General features: G+C 43.7%; 1 protein-coding gene across 1 annotated transcript in view; it reads left to right on the top strand.

Annotated features, from left to right (window-relative positions):
- PHACTR3 (phosphatase and actin regulator 3) overlaps positions 1–22595 on the top strand; it is a 339793-nt gene that overhangs the window by 206395 nt on the left and 110803 nt on the right. Inside the window, exon 8 of the mRNA XM_070744525.1 lies at positions 6076–6229. Coding sequence (XP_070600626.1) covers positions 6076–6229 — 154 coding nt within the window. The remainder of the gene's footprint in view (positions 1–6075; positions 6230–22595) is intronic.

The following is a 22595-nucleotide window of genomic DNA, read 5'->3' as shown; positions in this document are numbered from 1 at the left end:
TCAATTATTTATTTTAAGTTATTTTATTTCTTTCCCTACTTTATTACTTTTATAAATAACTCAAGGCACTCTTTCCTCCTCCTCCTTTTCCCCACAACAAAAATCCTGTGAAGTGAGTTGGGCTGAGAGAGAGAAAGCAGTCCAGAGTTACCTGCCCAGTCTTTATGCCTAAGGGAGGACTAGAAGTAGTTCCAATATCTCAGGGGCTGCCACAAAGAAGGAGTCAAACTATTCTCCAAAGCACTTGAGCGTAGAACAAGAAACAATGGGTGGAAACCAAACAAGGAGAGAAGTAACTTAGAACTAAGGAGAAATTTCCTGACAGTCAGAACGGTTGATGAGTGGAACAGCTTGCCTCATTCATAGTGCTTCATGGGACCTTCAGATATTATCATCTATTTGTAATCCAGTCTTTCGCCACCATGCCTTCCATGTAAGGCCACACTTGGAATACTGCATTCAGTTTTGGTCACCACGATGCAAAAAGGATGTTGAGAGTGCAGAAAAAGTGCAGAGAAAAGCGACAAAGATGATTAGGAGATTACAGGCTAAAACATATGAAGAACGGCTGCAAGAATTGGACATGGATGGTTTAATGAAAATTTCAGTAGGAGGAATCATTTTCATTTCGGACACTGGGTGGCGCTAGGTTCATTGAACAATGGACGAGAAAACTCAATTGGCATTTTAAATGTGTGATGTCAAGATGTGGGATTCCCACGAATTCATCTCCCGGTACAAAGATTTTTTCCAGTGTATTTCTTTTTCAGTGTTTGTGTAGATCTAAAAGAGAGGCTTGGCTCTCTTGTGTTTAGTCATCCTGTTGATAGAATATAGAATAGAATATAGAATTCTTTATTGCCCAAGTGTGATTGGACACATGAGGAAATTGTCTTTGGTGCATATGCTCTCAGCGTACATAAAAGAAAATAGACATTCATCAAGAATAAAAAAATGCAACACTTAGTGATAGTCAAGGTTACCAATGAGCTATCAAACCGTACTAGGAAACAAATGAAAACAATATAAATTGAAAGATTGCATTAAGCATTTAGACTTATATACCGCTTCATAGTGCTTTTACAGCCCACTCTAAGTGTTCTGCCTGGGTGTCCCCAGACTTCAACACCAACTGGAAAAAGCAGCCAGACACGCTGGTAAAAGCAAAAGCACTTTATAGCTTGAAAAATAAACACAGAGAAAAACCTGTTCTTCCCAACAGGCAGGCTATGAGACTTCACAGCAGAGTCCTGATGGCCAGACAATACAGCAGACTTCTTGCTGGCACACCCACCACTGTAGAGAATAAGACCCACACCTTTCCCCCCCAAGGTTTCAGTATTCAAAGTCACAAACCAGAATTCCAAGACGCCAAAGATCACAGCCAGGTCCCAGGACTCCCAAAGATAATACTCCACAAGCCAGGAAGGGTGGGTCTGCCTTTTCAGCCTTTCCAGAGAGCACCACACCCAAACCCAGCTGTTGCCTCTTTAGTGCTGAAAGTACCTGGCTAATTGGTCCCTTCGTTGTGTTGCTCTTCTCTGCCGCAGATCAATTATTGCTTGTGCATTTTCCTCTAAGGAATCCAGGCTGCTTGCTAGGGAGAGCTCCCTCTCGGGGGACTCTGGCTGTCCTCCCTCTTCCTCAGCCTGAGATTCCTCCTCCCCGTCTGCCTGAACCTCCTGTTCCTCATCCTCCCCCTCTGAGCAGGAAGCCGGCAGAGGATCAGCCGTTCCCTGAGGGGCCTCAGACGGAATCACAACACTAAGTAGTTTACAGAGTCAACCTATTACCCCTAACAATTTGGATCTTTGTTTTACCCACCTCAGAAGGATGGAAAGCTGGAGTCAATGTTGAGCCTGGTGAGATTTGAACTGCCAAATTGCAGGCAGCTGGCAGTCAGCAGAAGTAGCCTGCAGTACTGCACTCTAACCACTGTGCCACCGAGGCCCACCAAGGAATGGAGTGAAATGGAGTGGAATGGAACAGAATGGAACAGAAAAGAAAGAAAAGAAAAGAATATACACTAATCGGCATACATTAAAATGAAATTTCATTGCATACAGCTTTCAAAGCATCATTACCTCCACTATACACCACATAACTATGACATAATAAACAAACAAACCCAAAATTATGCACACACCCACATATATTGCCATGACATGGAGAAATTAACAGTCTAGTTCGGATGTACACATGCACATGGCAAGAAAAATGAATCTTGCGAATTTACCAGGTGGATGGCATAGGGAGCAAAGCTGTTCCAGAATCTGGTATTCCTGCTAGAAATTCTTCAAACCCCTCCCAGAGGGGAGCAACAGAAACAGACAATTAAGTGGGTGTGTGGAGTCTTTAACAATGCTTTAAGCTGTATCCCGAGTATTGCATTGGCAGTTCTGTGTTAGCAAAAACTTCAGAAGAGAAGGATTTAGGGGTAGTGATTTCTGACAGTCTCAAAATGGGTGAGCAGTGTGGTCGGGCAGTAGGAAAAGCAAGTAGGATGCTTGGCTGCATAGCTAGAGGTATAACAAGCAGGAAGAGGGAGATTGTGATCCCCTTAAATAGAGCGCTGGTGAGACCACATTTGGAATACTGTGTTCAGTTCTGGAGACCTCACCTACAAAAAGATATTGACAAAATTGAACGGGTCCAAAGACGGGCTACAAGAATGGTGGAAGGTCTTAAGCATAAAACGTATCAGGAAAGACTTAATGAACTCAATCTGTATAGTCTGGAGGACAGAAGGAAAAGGGGGGACATGATCGAAACATTTAAATATGTTAAAGGGTTAAATAAGGTTCAGGAGGGAAGTGTTTTTAATAGGAAAGTGAACACAAGAACAAGGGGACACAATCTGAAGTTAGTTGGGGGAAAGATCAAAAGCAACGTGAGAAAATATTATTTCACTGAAAGAGTAGTAGATCCTTGGAACAAACTTCCAGCAGATGTGGTTGGTAAATCCACAGTAACTGAATTTAAACATGCCTGGGATAAACATATATCCATTGTAAGATAAAATACAGGAAATAGTATAAGGGCACACTAGATGAACCATGAGGTCTTTTTCTGCCGTCAGTCTTCTATGTTTCTATCCTGAATAACAGGAAGTGGGCTTCTTATAATCTTCTCCACTGTCCTTATCACTCTCTGTATTGGCTTTCTATCTGAGGCACTGCTGCCACCAAACCAAACAGCCATGCAATTTGTTAAAATGCTCTCAATTGTGCCTCTCTAAAAAGTGGTCAGGACAGAAAGATGTGGAAATGGACAGGTGGAGGAAACCTAATTTGTTTAATGATCACATGATTCACTTAACAACAATAGCAAAAGGTTGTGAAACCAGATATAATTGAACATCTGCCTTTCCTAGCAATGGAACTTCTGGTCCCATCTCCTAAGTCAATGACTAACTGTATCTCCTTTGTGATTACCATATTTTTGGAGTATAAGACACATCTTTTTCCTCCCTAAAAAAGGTTGATAATTTGGGTGTGACTTATACTCTGAATGTAGCTTTTTTTTCAGTCCTAATGATCTTCCCAGCTGTTACTTTGCAGGCTCTTTCATTGTTACTCTCTGCGAAGAATGTTTTCCAAGCCCTAAGTCTTTGCAGGGTTTTCCCCCCATTGTTCTAACTTGCTCTGAATAAGTTTCTTTCCAGCCCTAACCAGGTGCTAACAATGTTCCCAACTCTTACCGGCTTGCAAGTTCTTTCATTGTTACTCTCTGCGAAGAATGTTTTTCTAAAGCCCTAACCAGGGGATAAAATAATGTGTTGGCTAAGGACGCTAGCCAGATGAATATTATTATTATTATTATTATTATTATTATTATTATTATTATTATTATTATTATTTATTGGATTGGTACGCCGCCCCTCTCCGAAGACTCAAGGCGGCTAACAACAGCAGTAAAACAGTACAACAAAATCCAATACTAAAAAACAGTTAAAAACCCATTATATAAAAACCAATCATACATACAAACATAGAAACATAGAAACATAGAAGACTGACGGCAGAAAAAGACCTCATGGTCCATCTAGTCTGCCCTTATACTATTTCCTGTGATTTATCTTAGGATGGATATATGTTTATCCTAGGCATGTTTAAAACATACCATACATAAAATTGTGAAGGCCTAGGGGGAAAGTGTATCTTAGTTCCCCCATGCCTGGCGGCAGAGGTGGGTTTTAAGCAGCTTACAAAAGGCAAGGAGGGTGGGGGCAATTCTAATCTCTGGGGGGAGTTGGTTCCAGAGGGTCGGGGCCGCCACAGAGAAGGCTCTTCCTCTGGGTCCCACCAAACGTCATTGTTTGGTTGACGGGACCCGGAGAAGACCCACTCTGTGAGACCTAACTGGTCGCTGGGATTCGTGCGGCAGAGGGCGGTCCCTGAGATATTCTGGCCCAGTGCCATGAAGGGCTTTATAGGTCATAACCAACACTTTGAATTGTGACCGGAAACTGATCGGCAACCAATGCAGACTGCGGAGTGTTGGAGTAACATGGACATATTTGAGAAAGCCCATGATTGCTCTCGCAGCTGCATTCTGCACGATCTGAAGTTTCCGAACACTTTTCAAAGGTAGCCCCATGTAGAGAGCATTACAGTAGTCGAGCCTCGAGGTAATGAGGGCATGAGTGACTGTGAATAGTGACTCCCGATCCAAATAGGGTTGCGACTGGTGCACCAGGCGAACCTGGGCGAATGCCCCCGTCGCCACATCTGAAAGATGTTTCCCTAATGTGAGCTGTGGATCGAGGAGAACGCCCAAGTTGCGAACCCTCTCTGAGGGGGTCAATGACTCCCCCCCCAGGGTGATGGTCGGACAGATGGAATTGTCCTTGGGAGGCAGGACCCATAGCCACTCTGTCTTGTCTGGTTTGAGTTTGAGTTTGTTGAATATCTGGTAAGCAGATTCTTTTCCCTAGTTTCCTCCCCCAAAACTAAGGTGTATCTTATACTCTGAAAAATACGGTAACCTCAGTTCTTCCTATATAGACCCATTGGCAGAAGATATTTCTAGTACAGTGGTACCTCATCATACGAACTTAATTGGTTCCAGGAGGAGGTTCGTAAGGTGAAAAGTTCGTAAGATGAAACAATGTTTCCCATAGGAATCAATGTAAAAGCAAATAATGCGTGCAAATCCTTCAGGAAAATCCCAAACTTTAGAAGGGAGGCGAACAGAGGGCAGGGAGGAGCAGCTAAAGGGGGCAAGTGGAAGAAGCAAGGCTAGGCTAAAGGGTGAGTGGGAAGGAAGAAAGGCAAGGGGGGCGCCCCTCCCTTTTCTTTCTTCAAAAGACACTGTTTCAGTGCCTCTGCAAGCATGTTGTTCTCTGCAAAATCTTTCCTCCTCCAAGCCTCCCCTCCCTTTTCTTTCTTCAAAAGACACCGTTTCAGTGCCTCTGCAAGCAAGCTGTTCTCTGCAAAATCTTTCCTCCTCCAAGCCACCCCTCCCTTTTCTTTCTTCAAAAGACACCCTTTCAGTGCCTTTGCAAGCACGTTGTTCTCTGCAAAATCTTTCCTCCTCCAAGCCGCCCCTCCCTTTTCTTTCTTCCAAAGACACCGTTTCAGTGCCTCTGCAAGCACCCTGTTCTCTGCAAAATCTTTCCTCCTCCAAGCCGCCCCCCCTTTTCTTTCTTCAAAAGACACACTTTCGGTGCCTTTGCAAGCACGTTGTTCTCTGCAAAATCTTTCCTCCTCCAAGCCGCCCCTCCCTTTTCTTTCTTCCAAAGACACCGTTTCAGTGCCTCTGCAAGCACCCTGTTCTCTGCAAAATCTTTCCTCCTCCAAGCCGCCCCTCCCTTTCTTCAAAAAAGGGGAAAAAAAGAAACCCCTTCATCCCAGCAGCAGCTGCTTGGGTTCGTAAGGTGAAAATAGTTCGGAAGAAGAGGCAAAAAAAATCTTAAACATCAGGTTCGTATCTTGAAAAGTTCGTTAGAAGAGGCGTTCGTAAGATGAGGTACCACTGTATCTACGTCTTACATTTATTAATCACAAGATAACTTTGCTATCTTAGGGCTTGTCTCTTTGACACGTTCCCATTGTCTTTCATTGGACGTTCCAGGTACATTGCCAAGAAAATGCAAGAAAGAGCTACTGGCAGTGAAGCTGCGGAACAGGCCAAGCAAACAGGAGTTGGAAGATAGGAACATTTTCCCAAGAAGGACTGACGAAGAGAGGCAGGAGATCCGGCAACAAATAGAAATGAAGTTATCCAAGTAAGTCTAGTTACAATAAGACCAGAGGTGGGAAGTGGGGCTGGTGAGAGAATGCATTTATTGATTTTTTGTGTGTGGGATAAACTTTCTCGGCAGTTCAGTTATTGGGGCTCCAAGGAGTGAGACAAAATTGATCATTGTTTGATGAGAGTCTTCAAACTTTGAGTCTTCAAACTTTAAGACTAACAGACTTCAACTCCCAGACTTCCCCAGTCAGAATGTCTAGCTGGGGAATTCTGGGAATTGAAGTCTACAAGTTTGGAGACCTATGATTTAGAACAGTGGTTCTCAACGTTTCTAATGCCGCGACCCCTTAATACAGTTCCTCATGTTGTGGTGACCCCCAACCATAAGTCTAGTGCCAATTCTCCCAACACAGCTTTAATCTGATTGGCATAAAGACCAGAGGGACACGCCCTCTGCGAATGCCTGATTGGTCGGATTGTAAAAATATGTTCCAAGGCGCCAGAATAGAAGCTTTAGTTCCTAACACTATGGGAAATTAGTCTTTTCCCATGATCTTAGGCGACCCCTGTGAAATGGTCATTCGACCCTCAAAGGGATCCTGACCCCCAGGTTTAAAACCACTGATTTAGAACAAAAAGGTTAATAATTCTCCACAAATAAAACTGAACATCAATTATTTCCCCAGTTTCAGGACCCTCAATTGTTACATTGTTCTGCAGTAGGCTTGTGAAGGATGGACAGAATTGAACTGTGGCAAAGATAAAAACATGTTTTGGGTTGTTGGAATTTCAGTGTATTATTGGTTGTTCGTGTGAACTGGAAAAGGTGTTTCCCAGCTGTTGCAGATATAACCCACCTATCCTTGGTGGTGACCAGTATCCAGGGGTGGGCAGCAGGCAGGACGGGGTAGAATGCAGTTCCATAAGTGGAAATTTATTTATTTATTTATTGGATTTGTATGCCACCACTCTCTGAGGACTCAGGGCAGCTCACAACATAAACGAAGCTGTGTGCCCAGCTCCAGCTGACCATCCCACCCTCCCCTCCTCCTCCTCCTCCTCGGAAAGCAGCAGGGAGACCAGCACCGGCAGGAGTTGCAGGGGGCCCATTTCCTTCCCCATCTTTTCTCAACAGCTGATTGGCACCCGTTTGCCTAGCTACCCAGCCTGAGGCAGGGAGTGACCCAGGAAGGAGAGCACGGGAAACGCGAAGCTAACTGTCACCCCAGAGAGACACTGGTGAGATTGTAAGTGGAGGACTTAACAGTTCACTTGAACGATGATGATCGTTCAATCGACTCCCACCTGGTCACATGGCTGGCAAGCCACTCCTACCCAGTCACGTGACCATCAAGCCACACCCACAAAAAAGCCACACCCAAAGTGTGGCAGTTAAAATTTTGGCTGCCCATTACTGGGGGAAAGTTGTGACTTCTGCTAAGTATGACCAATTTTCAAATTTCAAATATTTGACATTCATTTACACAATCAATTACTGCAGAAATCCTAGATAAATCTAATATAATTTTAGAATAACTAGTGTTTGCAGATTTTCATATCGATAACATATATACTTTTTCAATTTAAACTCTATTTCTGGTGGTAATAATAATAATGAGTTGTATTAATAATAAAGACTTAATTATTAATAATGAATAAGAATTGTTCTAAATCAAGTTAATGTAGCTTACTTGTCATTGAAAAAGCTGTCATTTAATTCAGCATTTCCTATCTGTATTCTAATATATCGATCATTTTTTGCAACCAATTTTGCAACCAAAGGTGTTTTTCAAGAAACAACTAGACATTTTGAGGGGTTTTTTGAAGATGCTTTGTTTCTCATCGAAGAAGCTTCTTCAGCTGTAACTGAAAAAACTTCCAAGTGGCCTCGACGACTCTCTAAAAGAATGCAAATGACCAGCTGTCTGCAAGGGGTATAAATCCTTCCATTCCCCATCATTCAGTCAGAGCTGAAGAAGCTTCATGCACGAGAAGTGAAACATCTTCAAAGAAAAACAAAGAAAATCCAGTTGCCTCCTGAAAAAAGCACCTTTGGGACAACCATAAGCTGGATGACTGGGATTCACCATAGATGTTTGCAAAAGTGTTTAAAGTTACTACATTTTGAAATGTAATATGTAATTTTAAAGGGAATTTATTCTTGTACATTTCAAATTAGAAACAATATAAATCCTGACTCCAGGAAAAATTACACCCCCCCAAACCTTTTTTATTTTTACCCTTTCATTGTTCACTCTTTTTTCATATGGCACTTTATTTAAGGTTTCCATATACATAAATGAATTCAATCGCAGGGATATTGTATGGCATGGAGTGGGTCCATGTTTGTAATGGAAAATGTTTTTCTAGATTTTATGACCCACATTTTGGCTTGAAATCTTAGTGTGCAGGACTACAGGCTACTTCTACTGACTGCTGGCTGACTGCAATTTGGCAGTTCGAATTTTACCAGGCTCATGGTTGACTCAGCCTTCCATCCTTCCCGAGGTTGGTAAAATGAGGACCCAGATTGTTGGGGGCAGGATGCTGACTCTGTAAACCTCTTAGAGAAGGCTGTAAAACTCTGTGAAGTTATATATAAGTCTAAGTGCTGTTGCTATCGTTATAATCCCCTATTAGTTTTTTTTTTAAACTAACCTCTAAGACACGCTAAATGGATACTTTTCTATCAATAAAAGTTTAGCACTTATTAATAATATTTTTTTAAAAAATCCACACAGAATACACTTTTAGCAAATCGGATGCTGGGGAGTGTTTTGCAGGACAATTGTTCTTAATCCTCAATTTCAGTTCATAGAGCAGGATCTCTTCTGCTCTAGCAATCCTCTTTCGCCATCTGCTTGGCCTCATTCAGATTCTGGGCTATGGGTTATGTCATTTAGAAAGAAAGCGCAGCTGAAAAATATTAATCCACCAATATTTTGCTGTTTAGACTTGAGAAACATTTGGAGGGAATGCAAGCTGAATTTAGTGCTGTCGGTAGGAAGCAGAGATTTTATCCAAATGAGAAAATTCAATTCAATTCAATTCAATTTATTAGATTTGTATGCCGCCCCTCTCCGAAGACTCGGGGCGGCTCACAACAACAATAAAAACAATATTCTAGCGAAAACAAATCTAATATTAAAAAGCACATAAAAACCCTATCATATTTAAAAAGCAAACAACACATACATATCCAAACATAAATATAAAAAAGCCTGGGAGAAAGGTGTCTCAACTCCCCCATGCCTGGCGGTATAGATGGGTCTTGAGTAATTTATGAAAGACAAGGAGGGTGGGGGCAGTTCTAATCTATGAGGGGAGTTGATTCCAGAGGGCCGGGGCCGCCACAGAGAAGGCACTTCCCCTGGGGCCCGCCAAACGACATTGTTTAGTCGACGGGACCCAGAGAAGGCCAACTCTGTGGGACTTTATTGGTCACTGGGATTCGTGTGGTAGCAGGCGGTTGCAGAGGTACTCTGGTCCAATGCCATGTAGGGCTTTAAAGGTCATAACCAACACTTTGAATGGTGACCAGAAACTGATTGGCAGCCAATGCAGGCCACGGAGTGTTGCAGAGACGTGGGCGAATCTAAGAAAGCCCACAATGGCTCTCGCGGCCGCGTTCTTCACGATCTGAAGTTTTCAAACACTTTTCAAAGGTAGCCCCATGTAGAGAGCATTGCAGTAATCGAATCTCGAGGTGATGAGGACATGAGCGACTGTGAGCAATGACTCCCTGTCCAAATAGGGCCACAACTGGTGCACCAGGCGAACCTGGGCAAACGCCCTCCTCGCCACAGCCGAAAAATGTGTACCAATAAAGGTGAAAATGTGTAGCTCAGGGTTGAAATTCTCGGAGCTCGCTTGCTTTCTTGCAGATGTTTCATTATCCTAAATAGGTAACATTATCAGCAGTAGCAGGTTACTACCAGTATGGTAAAGGATAGTGCACCCATAGAGATCGTTGCTCACAGCTTCGATTAACTTGTGCACCCGCATGCACATCCTGTTCTGCGCATGCACAGAAGCAAAATCTCATGAAGGCATGCATGTGAGAGAGAGTTTGGCTATTCCTTTTGCTTCTGCACATGCACGGAAGCAAAAATATACTGGGATGCACACGTGCGCATAAGCTAACCAAAGCTGTGCATGCAGAGTACTGATAGCAGTGTAATAGGAATGGAATGGAATAGAAAAGAATAAGAATAGAATAAGAATAAGAATAAGAATAAGAATAAGAATAAGAATAAGAATAAGAATAAGAATAAGAATAGAATAGAATATAGGCCAAGTGTGATTGGACACACAAGGAATTTGTTTTTAGTCCATAAGTTCTCAGTGTACATAAAAGAAAAAGATACATTTGTCAAGAATCATTTGGTACAACACTTAATGATTGTCATAGGGGTCAAATAAGCAATGAAGAAACAATCAATATTAATAAAAATCTTAGGATACAAGCAACAAGTTATTTATTTATTTTATTTATTTATTCGATTTTTATTTATTTATTTGTTTATATTTATTTATTCGATTTTTATTTATTTATTCGATTTTTATTTATTTATTCGATTTTTATTTATTTATTCGATTTTTATTTATTTATTCGATTTTTATTTATTTATTCGATTTTTATTTATTTATTCGATTTTTATGCCGCCCTTCTCCTTAGACTTAGGGCGGCTCACAACATGTTAGCAATAGCATTTTTAAAAAACAGAGCCAGCCTATTGCCCCCACAATCTGGGTCCTCATTTTACCCACCTCGGAAGGATGGAAGGCTGAGTCAACCTTGAGCTGGTGATGAGATTTGAACTGCTGACCTATAGATCGACAGTCAGCTTCAGTGGCCTGCAGTACAGCAGTCTACCTGCTGCGCCACCTGCTGCTACAGTCATACAGTCCTAAGTGGGAGGAAAAGGATGATAGGAATGATGAGGAAAAAACCAGTAGAAATAGAAGTTCAGACTTAATAAAAAGTTGACAGTGTTGAGGGAATTATTTGTTTAGTAGAGTGATGGCGTTCGGAAAAAAACTGTTAGTAAGGAGTGCTGTTTGTTGTTAGTTTATATTCTGGTGAGTTGCCTGTCTGTGTGGGTGTGGTGGTCTTAAGAGATTATTTTGTTGAACTGTTTACTGATGGCTCTTTGGCAGTTCCTTGATTAAGGCATTGTTTACTTGATTGTTGGTCTGAAGTTAACCTTGGAGTTGATGTATGCCAAGGGTCAGCAACCTGTGGCTCTGGAGCCACATGTGGCTCTTTCATCCCTCTGCTGCGACTCCCTGCTGCCAGTCTGTTCTGTTGGGCTCTCTCGTAGACTCCTCCCAAAAATTCACAGGTACAAATTTCAGACACACACACATTTGAAAATTGAAAACAATGTTCTTTATAATGAAAATTCACTTAAACTAAGCCCTCTTTTGGTATAGCAAAGAGCACTCGTCTCCAAACAAACTGGTAATTTGTACAAGTCCTTTATCAGTTCTGTCATACTTAGCTTGCAGCTGTGAGGCAATTCACAGTCCTTCTTCTTTCACAAAGTGAAACACACTTTGCTCTGGTTTAGTTTCAAAGCGGGGGAAAATCAGCACACACAAAAAGTCCAAGTCAGTAAAGCAGTCACGAAACACAACGATCCGATAATCCTCCACAATGGCCAAACCCACAGGCTGCTATTTATAGCAGCCTCACTAATTACCACAGCTCCACCCAACCACAGGTGGCCTCATTTTCTTTGATAATAATCTCTCAGTTGTTGTTGCCTATGCATCACTCTCCTCATGGGTGGCTGTATCATTAACTCTTGTTCTGAATCCAAGGAGGAGCTAGATAATTGATCTCCTTCTGAGCTGTCTGCCCCACTCTCCTCCTCCCTGTCACTCATGTCTTATTGGTCAGAGGAGCCTTCATCATCAGATTCCACTGGGGGCAAAACAGGCCTGCATCATGTGGATGTCTCCCCCACATCCACAGTCCTTGGGGCAGGATCAGGGCTAGAGCTAACCACAACACAGTCGGCACCACAATTTTGAGAGGAGCTTCCGGTTGGGGGCAAGGGAAGCAGGGTGTGCCAGGAGGAGACTCCATGGCAGTGATGGCGAACCTATAGCACGTGTGCCACAGGTGGCATGCAGAGCCATATCTGCTGATTTCTCATTTTAATAATTATCTAGAACGGAACTTTTATAGCAATTAAAGAAAATTGAGCTACTTGCCTAATTTGTTATCATACTGAACCTTGTGGGTTCAGTACAAAACCTTAAAATGTTACTGCGCTTCTCAACAAATCATGCTGTCTATCATTTGTCCTTTTTGTGGCTATTCATATAATGTGACTTAATCAACTGAAAAAGAGTCCAAGCACCTATTTGAAAACTTAACTTGGTCGGTAAGTCACTCCCACCCAGTCACATGATTGTCAAGCCATTCCCACCTGATCACATGGCTGACAAGCCACTCCCACCCAGTCACATGACCATCAAGCCACACCCACACAATAAACCACGCCCACAGTGTGGCAGTAAAAAATGTTGTCAGTCCTTCATCAAGCATGATCATTGCTAAGGCTCACACATTATGGAAGATATACACAACACAGGGGTGTGATATCTAAATGGGAAAGCTAAGTTCAAAATGATAAATTCAAGCTGTTCAGTTGATAGAAACTTTGTGTTTCATTGCAAATAGTTGAACCAGTTTTAATGAACTGTAATTTTTCCATTAATGGTTTGGATAACCTGGACCTAAGGAAATCACACATGGTTTCTAAACTTGTCTCCTAGCCATCTGCAATGCCATCTGCGGTGCTGATTTAATTTTAACATGCTTCAATTTCTTCAATGCGCTCATATTTATTTTAGAATCAATGAATGGAAGCTTTTCCTAACATGGACTAAGATGGAATTATGACTGATAAGCTTACCCAAACCGAATAGGCTTCCCAGTCAATGTTTGGCTAACTCTTTGGCTTCAAAATGAACAGTTCCTCAATTCACATACCAACACAGTTTATTTATTTATTTATTTATTTTATTTATTTATTAGATTTGTATGCCGTCCCTCTCCGCAGACTCGGGGCGGCTCACAATAGTGATAAAAACAATATATAATGACAAATCTAATAATTAGAATCTAAAATAACAATAGTACATTTAAAAAGTCTAACAAGCAAGAAACCCTAATATAAAAAACATACATACAGTCGTATCATGCACAAAAACTACATAGGCAGAGGGAGATGTCTCAGTTCCCCCACGCTTGACGACAGAGGTAAGGAGGGTAGGGGCAGTTCTAATCTCTGGAGGGAGCTGATTCCAGAGGGTCGGAGCCACCACAGAGAAGGCTCTTCCCCTGGGTCCCGCCAATGACATTATTTAGTCGACGGGACCCGGAGAAGACCAACTCTGTGGGACCTAACCAGCTGCTGGGATTCGTGCGGCAGAAGGCGGTCTCGCAGATATCCTGGTCCGGTGCCATGAAGGACTTTATAGGTCATAACCAACACTTTGAATTGTGACCGGAAACTGATCGGCAACCAATGCAAACTGCAGAGTGTTGGAGTAACATGGGCATATTTGGGAAAGCCCACGATTGCTCTCGCGGCCGCATTCTGCACGATCTGAAGTTTCCGAACACTCTTCAAAGGTAGCCCCATGTAGAGAGCATTACAGTAGTCGAGCCCTGAGGTGATGAGGGCATGAGTGACTGTGAGCAGTGACTCCCGGTCCAAATAGGGCCGCAACTGGTGCACCAGGCGAACCTGGGCAAATGCCCCCCTCGCCACAGCTGAAAGATGTTTCTCTAATGTGAGCTGTTCTAAGCTGCATTAACAGAGGGACAGAATCAAGATCACATGAAGTGTCAATACCACTTTATAAGGCCTTGGTAAGGCCACACGTGGAATACTGCATTCAGTTTTGGTCACCACAATGTAAAAAAGATGTTGAGACTCTGGAAAGAGTACAAAGAAGAGCAACAGAGATAATTAGGGGACTGGAGGCTAAAACATATGAAGAACGGTTGCAGGAACTGGGCATGGCTAGTTGAATGAAAAGAAGGATCGGGGCAGACATTTATTTATTTATTTATTTATTATTTGGATTTGTATGCCGCCCCTCTCCAAAGACTCGGGGCGGCTCACAACAAGTGTAAAACAAATCATAAATAATTCAATTAATTAAAATATTTAAAGATTTAAAAAAAACCCATATACTAACAGACACACACACAGGCATACCATGTATAAATTAAATGTGCCCAGGGGGAGATGTTTAGTTCCCCCATGCCTGACGGCAAAGGTGGGTTTTGAGGAGTTTACGGAAGGCAGGAAGAGTAGGGGCAGTTCTGATCTCCGGGGGGAGTTGGTTCCAGAGAGTCGGTGCCGCCACAGAGAAGGCTCTCCCCCTGGGGCCCGCCAACCAACATTGTTTAGTTGACAGGACCCGGAGGAGGCCCACTCTGTGGGACCTAATCGGTCGCTGGGATTTGTGCGGCAGAAGGCGGTCTCGGAGATATTCTGGTCCGATGCCATGAAGGGCTTTAAAGGTCATAACCAACACTTTGAATTGTGACCGGAAACTGATCGGCAGCCAATGCAGACTGCGGAGTGATGGTGAAACATGGGCATACCTGGGTAAGCCCATGACTGCTCTCGCAGCTGCATTCTGCACGATCTGAAGTTTCCGAACACTTTTCAAAGGTAGCCCCATGTAGAGACCATTACAGTAGTCAAAGCTCGAGGTGATGAGGGCATGAGTGACCGTGAGCAATGAGTCCTGGTCCAGACATGATAGCAGTGTTCCAATATCTTAGGGGTTGCCACAAAGAAGGAGTCAACCTATTCTCCAAAGCACCTGAAGGCAGGACAAGAATCAATGGGTGGAAAGCAGGAAATCCTGTACCTGTACTCACTTCTCCTTGTGAGATCTTGAATAGCAAATGAAACATTAAACTTTCGTTTCATGGACTGTAGAACATGCATTCAGAACAATGAAGTATTTGCTTTGGTTGCCCTGGTTTTCTTTGCTTTGTGTATATTTACACATATACACGCACGCTCTACAATTCTCTTTCAGCGTGAATAATATTATGTAAAGCAGTGTTTCCCAACCTTGGCAACTTGAAGATATTTGGACTTTAACTCCCAGAATTCCCTAGCCAGCAAGCTGGGAGTTGATATCTTCAGGTTGTCAAGGTTGGGAAACACTGATGTAAAGGATAGTGATAACAGCAAAAAAAAAAAAAAAAAGCTAAATAAATTAAAGGCATTCATTATATCTCTCCATGTCTATCTATTCTTGTAAGGCATCCTGGCTTCCACCCCACCCATTCACAAATCCATCCACTGCCTTTCGTTTTTCAACTTCTAACCTCCCAAGATCTCAACGCTATCCAGCTGTGACCCACTCAATCTTCTCTTTCCTCTTGAGCCATGAACGCTTCCTTCCTTTATTTATTTTGCAATCCATTCCTTTCTATTTGTCAAAACCATCTTGACATATTTATTTGGTACTGTCACTCACAGTCAACACTCATTCATCACCTATTCACTCTTGTTGCTCGCTTTTCTGGATTTACTGCAATTTATATTGCAATTTATTATTTATTTATTTATTTTATTCGACTTCTATGCTGCCCAATCCCGAAGGACTCAGGCCACTTACAAACAATCTAAAAAAAGAGATACAAATACAATAAAAAGAAGTCAAATATAAATATTTATGCGCGTACCATGCCGCCTTGATTGCATCAGCGGAATCCCGCCCGGCCGCTCTGTTTAGGGTGACCCGCTCCCTTCTTAACCAGGGGGGAGTTGGGGAGCCCTTACAGAGTAGTGCCGAGGACTTTAACACGTTTTTCGCTGATAAAGTCGCTCGGATCCGAGCCGACCTCGACTCCAATTGTAAAACAGAGTCGACTGACAACGAGTCAGTCGAGGTGACTGGGGCACGTACTTGTCCACCTGTCTGGGAAGAGTTTGATCTGGTGACACCTGATGAAGTGGACAAGGCCATCGGAGCTGTGAGTTCCGCCACCTGTTTATTGGATCCGTGTCCCTCCTGGTTGGTTTCGGCCAGCAGGGAGGTGACACGGAGCTGGGCCCAGGAGATTACCAACGCTTCCTTGGGGAGGGGAGTTTTTCCATCACTCTATAAAGAAGCGCTTGTGCGCCCCCTCCTCAAGAAGCCTTCCCTGGACCCAGCCGTACTTAACAACTATCGTCCAGTCTCCAACCTTCCCTTTATGGGGAAGGTTGTCGAGAAGGTGGTGGCACTCCAGCTCCAGCGGTCCTTGGAAGAAGCCGATTATCTAGGTCCCCAGCAGTCGGGTTTCAGGGCCGGTTACAGCACGGAAACCGCTTTGGTCGCGTTGATGGATGATCTCTGGCGGGCCCGGGACAGGGGTTTATCCTCTGTCCTGGTGCTCCTTGACCTCTCAGCGGCTTTCGATACCATCGACCATGGTATCCTTCTGCACCGGCTGGAGGGGTTGGGAGTGGGAGGCACTGTCCTTCAGTGGTTCTCCTCCTACCTGTCTGGCCGGTCGCAGTCGGTGTTAGTGGGGGGCCAGAGGTGGACTCCTAGGTTTCTCCCTTGTGGGGTGCCTCAGGGGTCGGTCCTCTCCCCCCTGCTATTCAACATCTACATGAAACCGCTGGGCGAGATCATCCAAGGACATGGGGTGAGGTATCATCAATATGCGGATGATACCCAGCTTTACATCTCCACCCCATACCCAGTCAACGAAGCGGTGGAAGTGATGTGCCAGTGCCTGGAGGCTGTTGGGGCCTGGATGGGTGTCAACAGACTCAAGCTCAACCCGGATAAGACGGAGTGGCTGTGGGTTCTGCCTCCCAAGGACAATCCCATCTGTCCGTCCATCACCCTGGGGGGGGGGAATTATTGACCCCCTCAGAGAGGGTCCCCAACTTGGGCGTCCTCCTCGATCCACAGCTCACATTAGAACAACATCTTTCAGCTGTGGCGAGGGGGGCGTTTGCCCAGGTTCGCCTGGTGCACCAGTTGCGGCCCTATCTGGACCGGGACTCATTGCTCACAGTCACTCATGCCCTCATCACCTCGAGGTTCGACTACTGTAATGCTCTCTACATGGGGCTACCTTTGAAAAGTGTTCGGAAACTTCAGATCGTGCAAAATGTAGCTGCGAGAGCAGTCATGGGCCTCCCTAGGTATGCCCAAGTTTCACCATCACTCCGCAGTCTGCATTGGTTGCCGATCAATTTCCGGTCACAATTCAAAGTGTTGGTTATGAACTTTAAAGCCCTTCATGGCATCGGACCAGAATATCTCCGAGACCGCCTCCTGCCGCACGAATCCCAGCGACCGATTAGGTCCCACAGAGTGGGCCTTCTCCGGGTCCCGTCAACTAAACAATGTCGGTTGGCGGGCCCCAGGGGGAGAGCCTTCTCTGTGGCGGCCCCGGCCCTCTGGAACCAACTCCCCCCGGAGATTAGAACTGCCCCTACTCTTCCTGCCTTCCGTAAACTCCTTAAAACCCACCTTTGCCGTCAGGCATGGGGGAACTGAAACATCTCCCCCTGGGCACGTTTAATTTATGCATGGTATGTCTGTGTGTGTGACTGTTAGCATATGGGGTTTTTTAAATATTTAAATATTTTAAATTTGTCTGATTGCTTATGATTTGTTTTTACATGTTGTGAGCCGCCCCGAGTCTTCGGAGAGGGGCGGCATACAAATCTAAGTAATAAATAAATAAATAATAAATAAATAAATAGTTAAAACTATTGTTGTGGTTAGCTCTGGCCCTGCTCCTGCCCCAAGGACTGTGGATGTGGGGGAGACATCCACATGCTGCAGGCCTGTTTTGCCCTCGGTGGAATCTGATGATGAAGGCTCCTCTGACCAAGAAGACATGAATGACAGGGAGGAGGAGAGTGTGGCAGACAGCTCAGAAGGAGATCAATTATCTAGCTCCTACTTGGATTCAGAACAAGAGTTAATGATACAGCCACGCATGCGGAGAGCGATGCATAGGCAACAACAACTGAGAGATTATTATCAAAGAAAATGAGGCCACCTGTGGTTGGGTGGAGCTGTGGTAATTAGTGAGGCTGCTATAAATAGCAGCCGGTGGGTTTGGCCATTGTGGAGGATTATCTGATCGTTGTGTTTCATGACTGCTTTGATGACTTTGATCTTTGTGTGCTGATTTCCCCCCGCTTTGAAACTAAACCAGAGCAAAGTGTGTTTCACTTTGTGAAAGAAGAAGGACTGTGAATTGCCTCACAGCTGCAAGCTAAGTATCACAGAACTGATAAGGGACTTGTACAAATTACCAGTTTGTTTGGAGACAAGTGCTCTTTGCTATACAAAACGAGTGCTCTGTTTATTTGCATTTTCGGTATAAAGAACATTGTTTTGAATTTTCAAACGTGTGTGTGTCCGAAATTGTATCTGTGCATTTTTTGGGAGGATTTTGCAAGAGAGCTCGACAGAACAACTATAAACCCCAGTTTAAAAAAAATGTTGTGAATTTATTCCATTACTATGCTGATGCTACTGTAAAACTACTTTTAACATTGTAATGACTTGTGTGATGTTAATGTTTTACTGTATTGTTGTACACCACTGTGTCCCCCTCTCCCAGTCCTGGCTGTAGCCCACCCCTGGGCATCCTCAACGTACGACCACAATGCAGCCCAAATTTTTCTGTTGCCAAACAACGGTCAAGTGAATTTTGCCCCATTTTACGATCTTTAAAGCCAACTCAACGGGGAAACCCAATTCACTTAACAACCAGGTCTCTAACTCATCAACCACAGGGATTCATTTAACAACCAGGGTGAGAAAGATGGTAAAACGGGGCCAAAACTGAACCTTAACAAATGTATCACTTCACAACCGAAGTTTGGGGTTCAATTGTGGTCGTAAAGAAGAGGGAGTCAACCTATTCTCCAAAGCACCTGAGGGTAGAACAAAAAGCAATGGGTGGAAACTAAATGTTGTGGTTAGCTCTGGCCCAGCTCCTGCCCCAAGGACTGTGGATGTGGGGGAGACATCCACATGCTGTAGGCCTGCTTTGCACCCAGTGGAATCTTCTGATGAAGGCTCCTCTGACCAAGTAGACATGAGTGACAGGGAGGAGGAGAGTGGGGCAGACAGCTCAGAAGGAGATCAATTATCTAGCTCCTCCTTGGATTCGGAACAAGAGTGAATGATACAGCCACGCATGCAGAGAGCGATGCATAGGCAAAAACAACTGAGAGATTATTATCAAAGAAAATGAGGCCACCTGTGGTTGGGTGGGGCTGTGGTAATTAGTGAGGCTGCTATAAATAGCAGCCTGTGGGTTTGGCCATTGTGGGGGATTATTTGATCGTTGTGTTTCGTGACTGCTTTACTGACTTGGACTTTTTGGGTGCTGATTTTTCCCCGCTTTGAAACTAAACCAGAGCAAAGTGTGTTTCACTTTGTGAAAGAAGAAGGACTGTGAATTGCCTCACAGCTGCAAGCTAAGTATCACAGAACTGATAAGGGACTTGTACAAATTACCAGTTTGTTTGGAGACGAGTGCTCTTTGCTATACCAAAAGAGGGCTTAGGTTAAGTGAATTTTCATTATAAAGAACATTGTTTTGAATTTTCAAACGTGTGTGTGTCTGAAATTTGTACCTGTGAATGTTTGGGAGGAGTGTACCAGAGAGCCGGACAGAACACTAAACAAGGAGAGAAGGAACTTAGAACTAAGGAGAAATTTCCTGACAGTCAGAACGGTTGATCAGTGGAACAGCTTGCCTCCAGAAGTTGTGAATACTTCAACACTGGAAGTTTTTAAGAAGATGTTGGATAACCATCTCTCTGAAATAGTGTAGGGTTTCCTGCCTAAGCAGGAGGTTGGAATAGAAGACCTCCAAGGTCCCTTCCAACTCTTATTATTATTACATTGAGGACACTCCATACATACATACATACATACATACATACATACATACATACATGTCACATGTTTAAGCTGAATTTGAAAATTATATATATATATATATATATTCTCTGTTACGCTGTATACTGTTTGCTTTCTAAACGTCCGTCTGCTCCAAAAAAGGCCTCCACATCACGGTCACCTGCCGCTAGCCGGAAAAAAAAGAAAGAAATTAAAATGCCATCCGACACCCCTTGACTCTGATTTATACCGCAGAGCAAGTGTTTTACATGGATTATTTCTGACTGCTCGAAGGAGGGGAGGGAAACAAATCACCTTTCCCAGGCTTAACATTTTCTCAGTGACTCCCATCGCGTAGCTCTGTCCTTATGCTGCAAATTGTTCGGCGAGTGAAAGGAAGCCAGCTGCACCGCTCAGCTGTAATGGGCAAAGGGGGGGGGGGGGAGAGAAATGATCTTTTAACTTGCTCATTAGAGCACCAAGCTAAATTTGGCTACATTTGCAAATATGAATATTTTAACGGTGGTTCACGGTGGGGAGAAGACATCGATGCTGACGCCTCCCACGCCTGGCTTGCCTGCTCGAAGTGTTGGGGACTAATTGAAAAAGCATTGCAGAGATGTTCCGTGCAGCTTATTAACTATTTAAAACATGGGTTTGTATCTCCAAAGGATGCTTACTTTTTGAAACTCCTTATATGGTCTTCCCTTATTTTGAAGAATCCTAAAGAGCCATTGCAGGCAATACCAAATATCATAACTATATATATATATATACTGTATTTCCTTGGCTTGTGTCCATCGGGAAGCTGCCTATATTACTAGAACAATATTAAAAAAGAATAAACAGAATAGATCCTCACGAATCCCAGCAGCCGATTAGGTCCCACAGAGTTGGCCTTCTCTGGGTTCTGTAGACAAAATAATGTCGTCTGGCGGGATCCAGGGGAAGAGACTTCTCTGTGGCGGCCCCGGCCCTCTGGAATCAACTCCCCCTGGAGATTCGAACTGACCCTACCCTCCTCACCTTCTGTAAAATGTTGAAGACTTACCTTTGCCGCCAGGCGTGGGGGGATTAATCTTCCCCCTCCCTTTTTGCTGACCTTATTATGTTTATTATGTTTTTTATTTAGTTGGACTGAGTGTGTATGACTGTGTAGTAGATAGGTTTTTATAATGTATTTTTAAATTAGTTTTTTTCAATTTTTTAACATTAGATTTGTATCTATATTGTATTGCTATTGTGTTGTGAGCAGCCCCGAGTCTTCAGAGAGGGGCGGCATACAAATCTATTAAATTATTATTATTATTATTATTATTATTATTATTATTATTATTATTATTATCCAGGCTGCCCCCACCCTACTGGCCTTCTGAAAAGCCATAAAGACCTGGTTGAGCCAATGGTACGCAATCCTAATTGACCATGAAAGATATGCATGGGCTTTTTAGCTGTTTTGGGTGTGTATTGCGGATTTTAAATTGGTTTAGTTTAGTTTAGTTTAGTTTAGTTTAGTTTAGTTTAGTTTAGTTTAGTTTAGTTTAGTTTAGTTTAGTTTAGTTTAATTGGGTTTGTATGCCGCCCCTCTCCGAGGACTCGGGGCGGCTCACAGCATATATAACAGACATATAACAGAGGTAGCCCCATGTAGAGAGCATTGCAGTAGTTGAACTTCCAGGTGATAAGGGCATGAGTGACCGTGAGCAAAGATTCCCTGTCCAAATAGAGCTGGTGCACCAGGTGGACCTGGGAAAACGCCCCCCTCGCCACAGCCGATGTCGCCATTTTCATGTGTTTAACCCTGCACATGCACAAAGCCTTCTGCGCAAGCGCAGAGGATGAAAAAATGTCACATGACGGGGCAATGAACACAAACTTCTGAACTGGTAGGGAAGATAAGTGGTGTTCATCGCTGGGTTGTTCTATCAGGAGCCTCTATGATGCATTTTGAACCAGCTGTAGTTTCTGAGTAATCTCCAAGGCAGTCTCACACAGAGCAGTCAGTGCTCAGTACATGAATCACCATTGCCAGGACATCCTGACCGAGATAGGCGTGAAGGCAAAGCTGAACAAGGGACCCCTTGGAGAAGTCTTCGATTTGCTGTTTCAATAGGGACTGTGAAACCAGAAAGCTCTTCAGATCATACCCTGAAAGTGTTGAGATAGTATTTATTTATTTTATTTACTTAGTTTGTCGTGACATCAAAGCTCCGCCCATGGAATTCCCTATTGGGATTCCCCACCTCCTTTCCAGGCTCCAGATCGGCCGAAAACACCGCCGCCGATTGCAAAAACGGTGCTCCGCCGAGCGGCGCCACCCAGCTGTAACCTTCTGAAACAGCCAGGCACTTCTCGGCAGCCTCCGGAACCCGAACCCAAACCCAAACTTCCGGGTTCGGTGCTCGGGAGAATGCCGAGAAGTCCCCCGGCTGTTTCAGAAGGTGCGCCATTTTGTGATTTTTTTCTTTTTGCAC

This window comes from Erythrolamprus reginae, chromosome 3, assembly GCF_031021105.1.
Source record: "Erythrolamprus reginae isolate rEryReg1 chromosome 3, rEryReg1.hap1, whole genome shotgun sequence".
NCBI lineage: Eukaryota > Metazoa > Chordata > Lepidosauria > Squamata > Dipsadidae > Erythrolamprus > Erythrolamprus reginae.
This window is presented reverse-complemented; position numbering and strand designations above follow the sequence as displayed.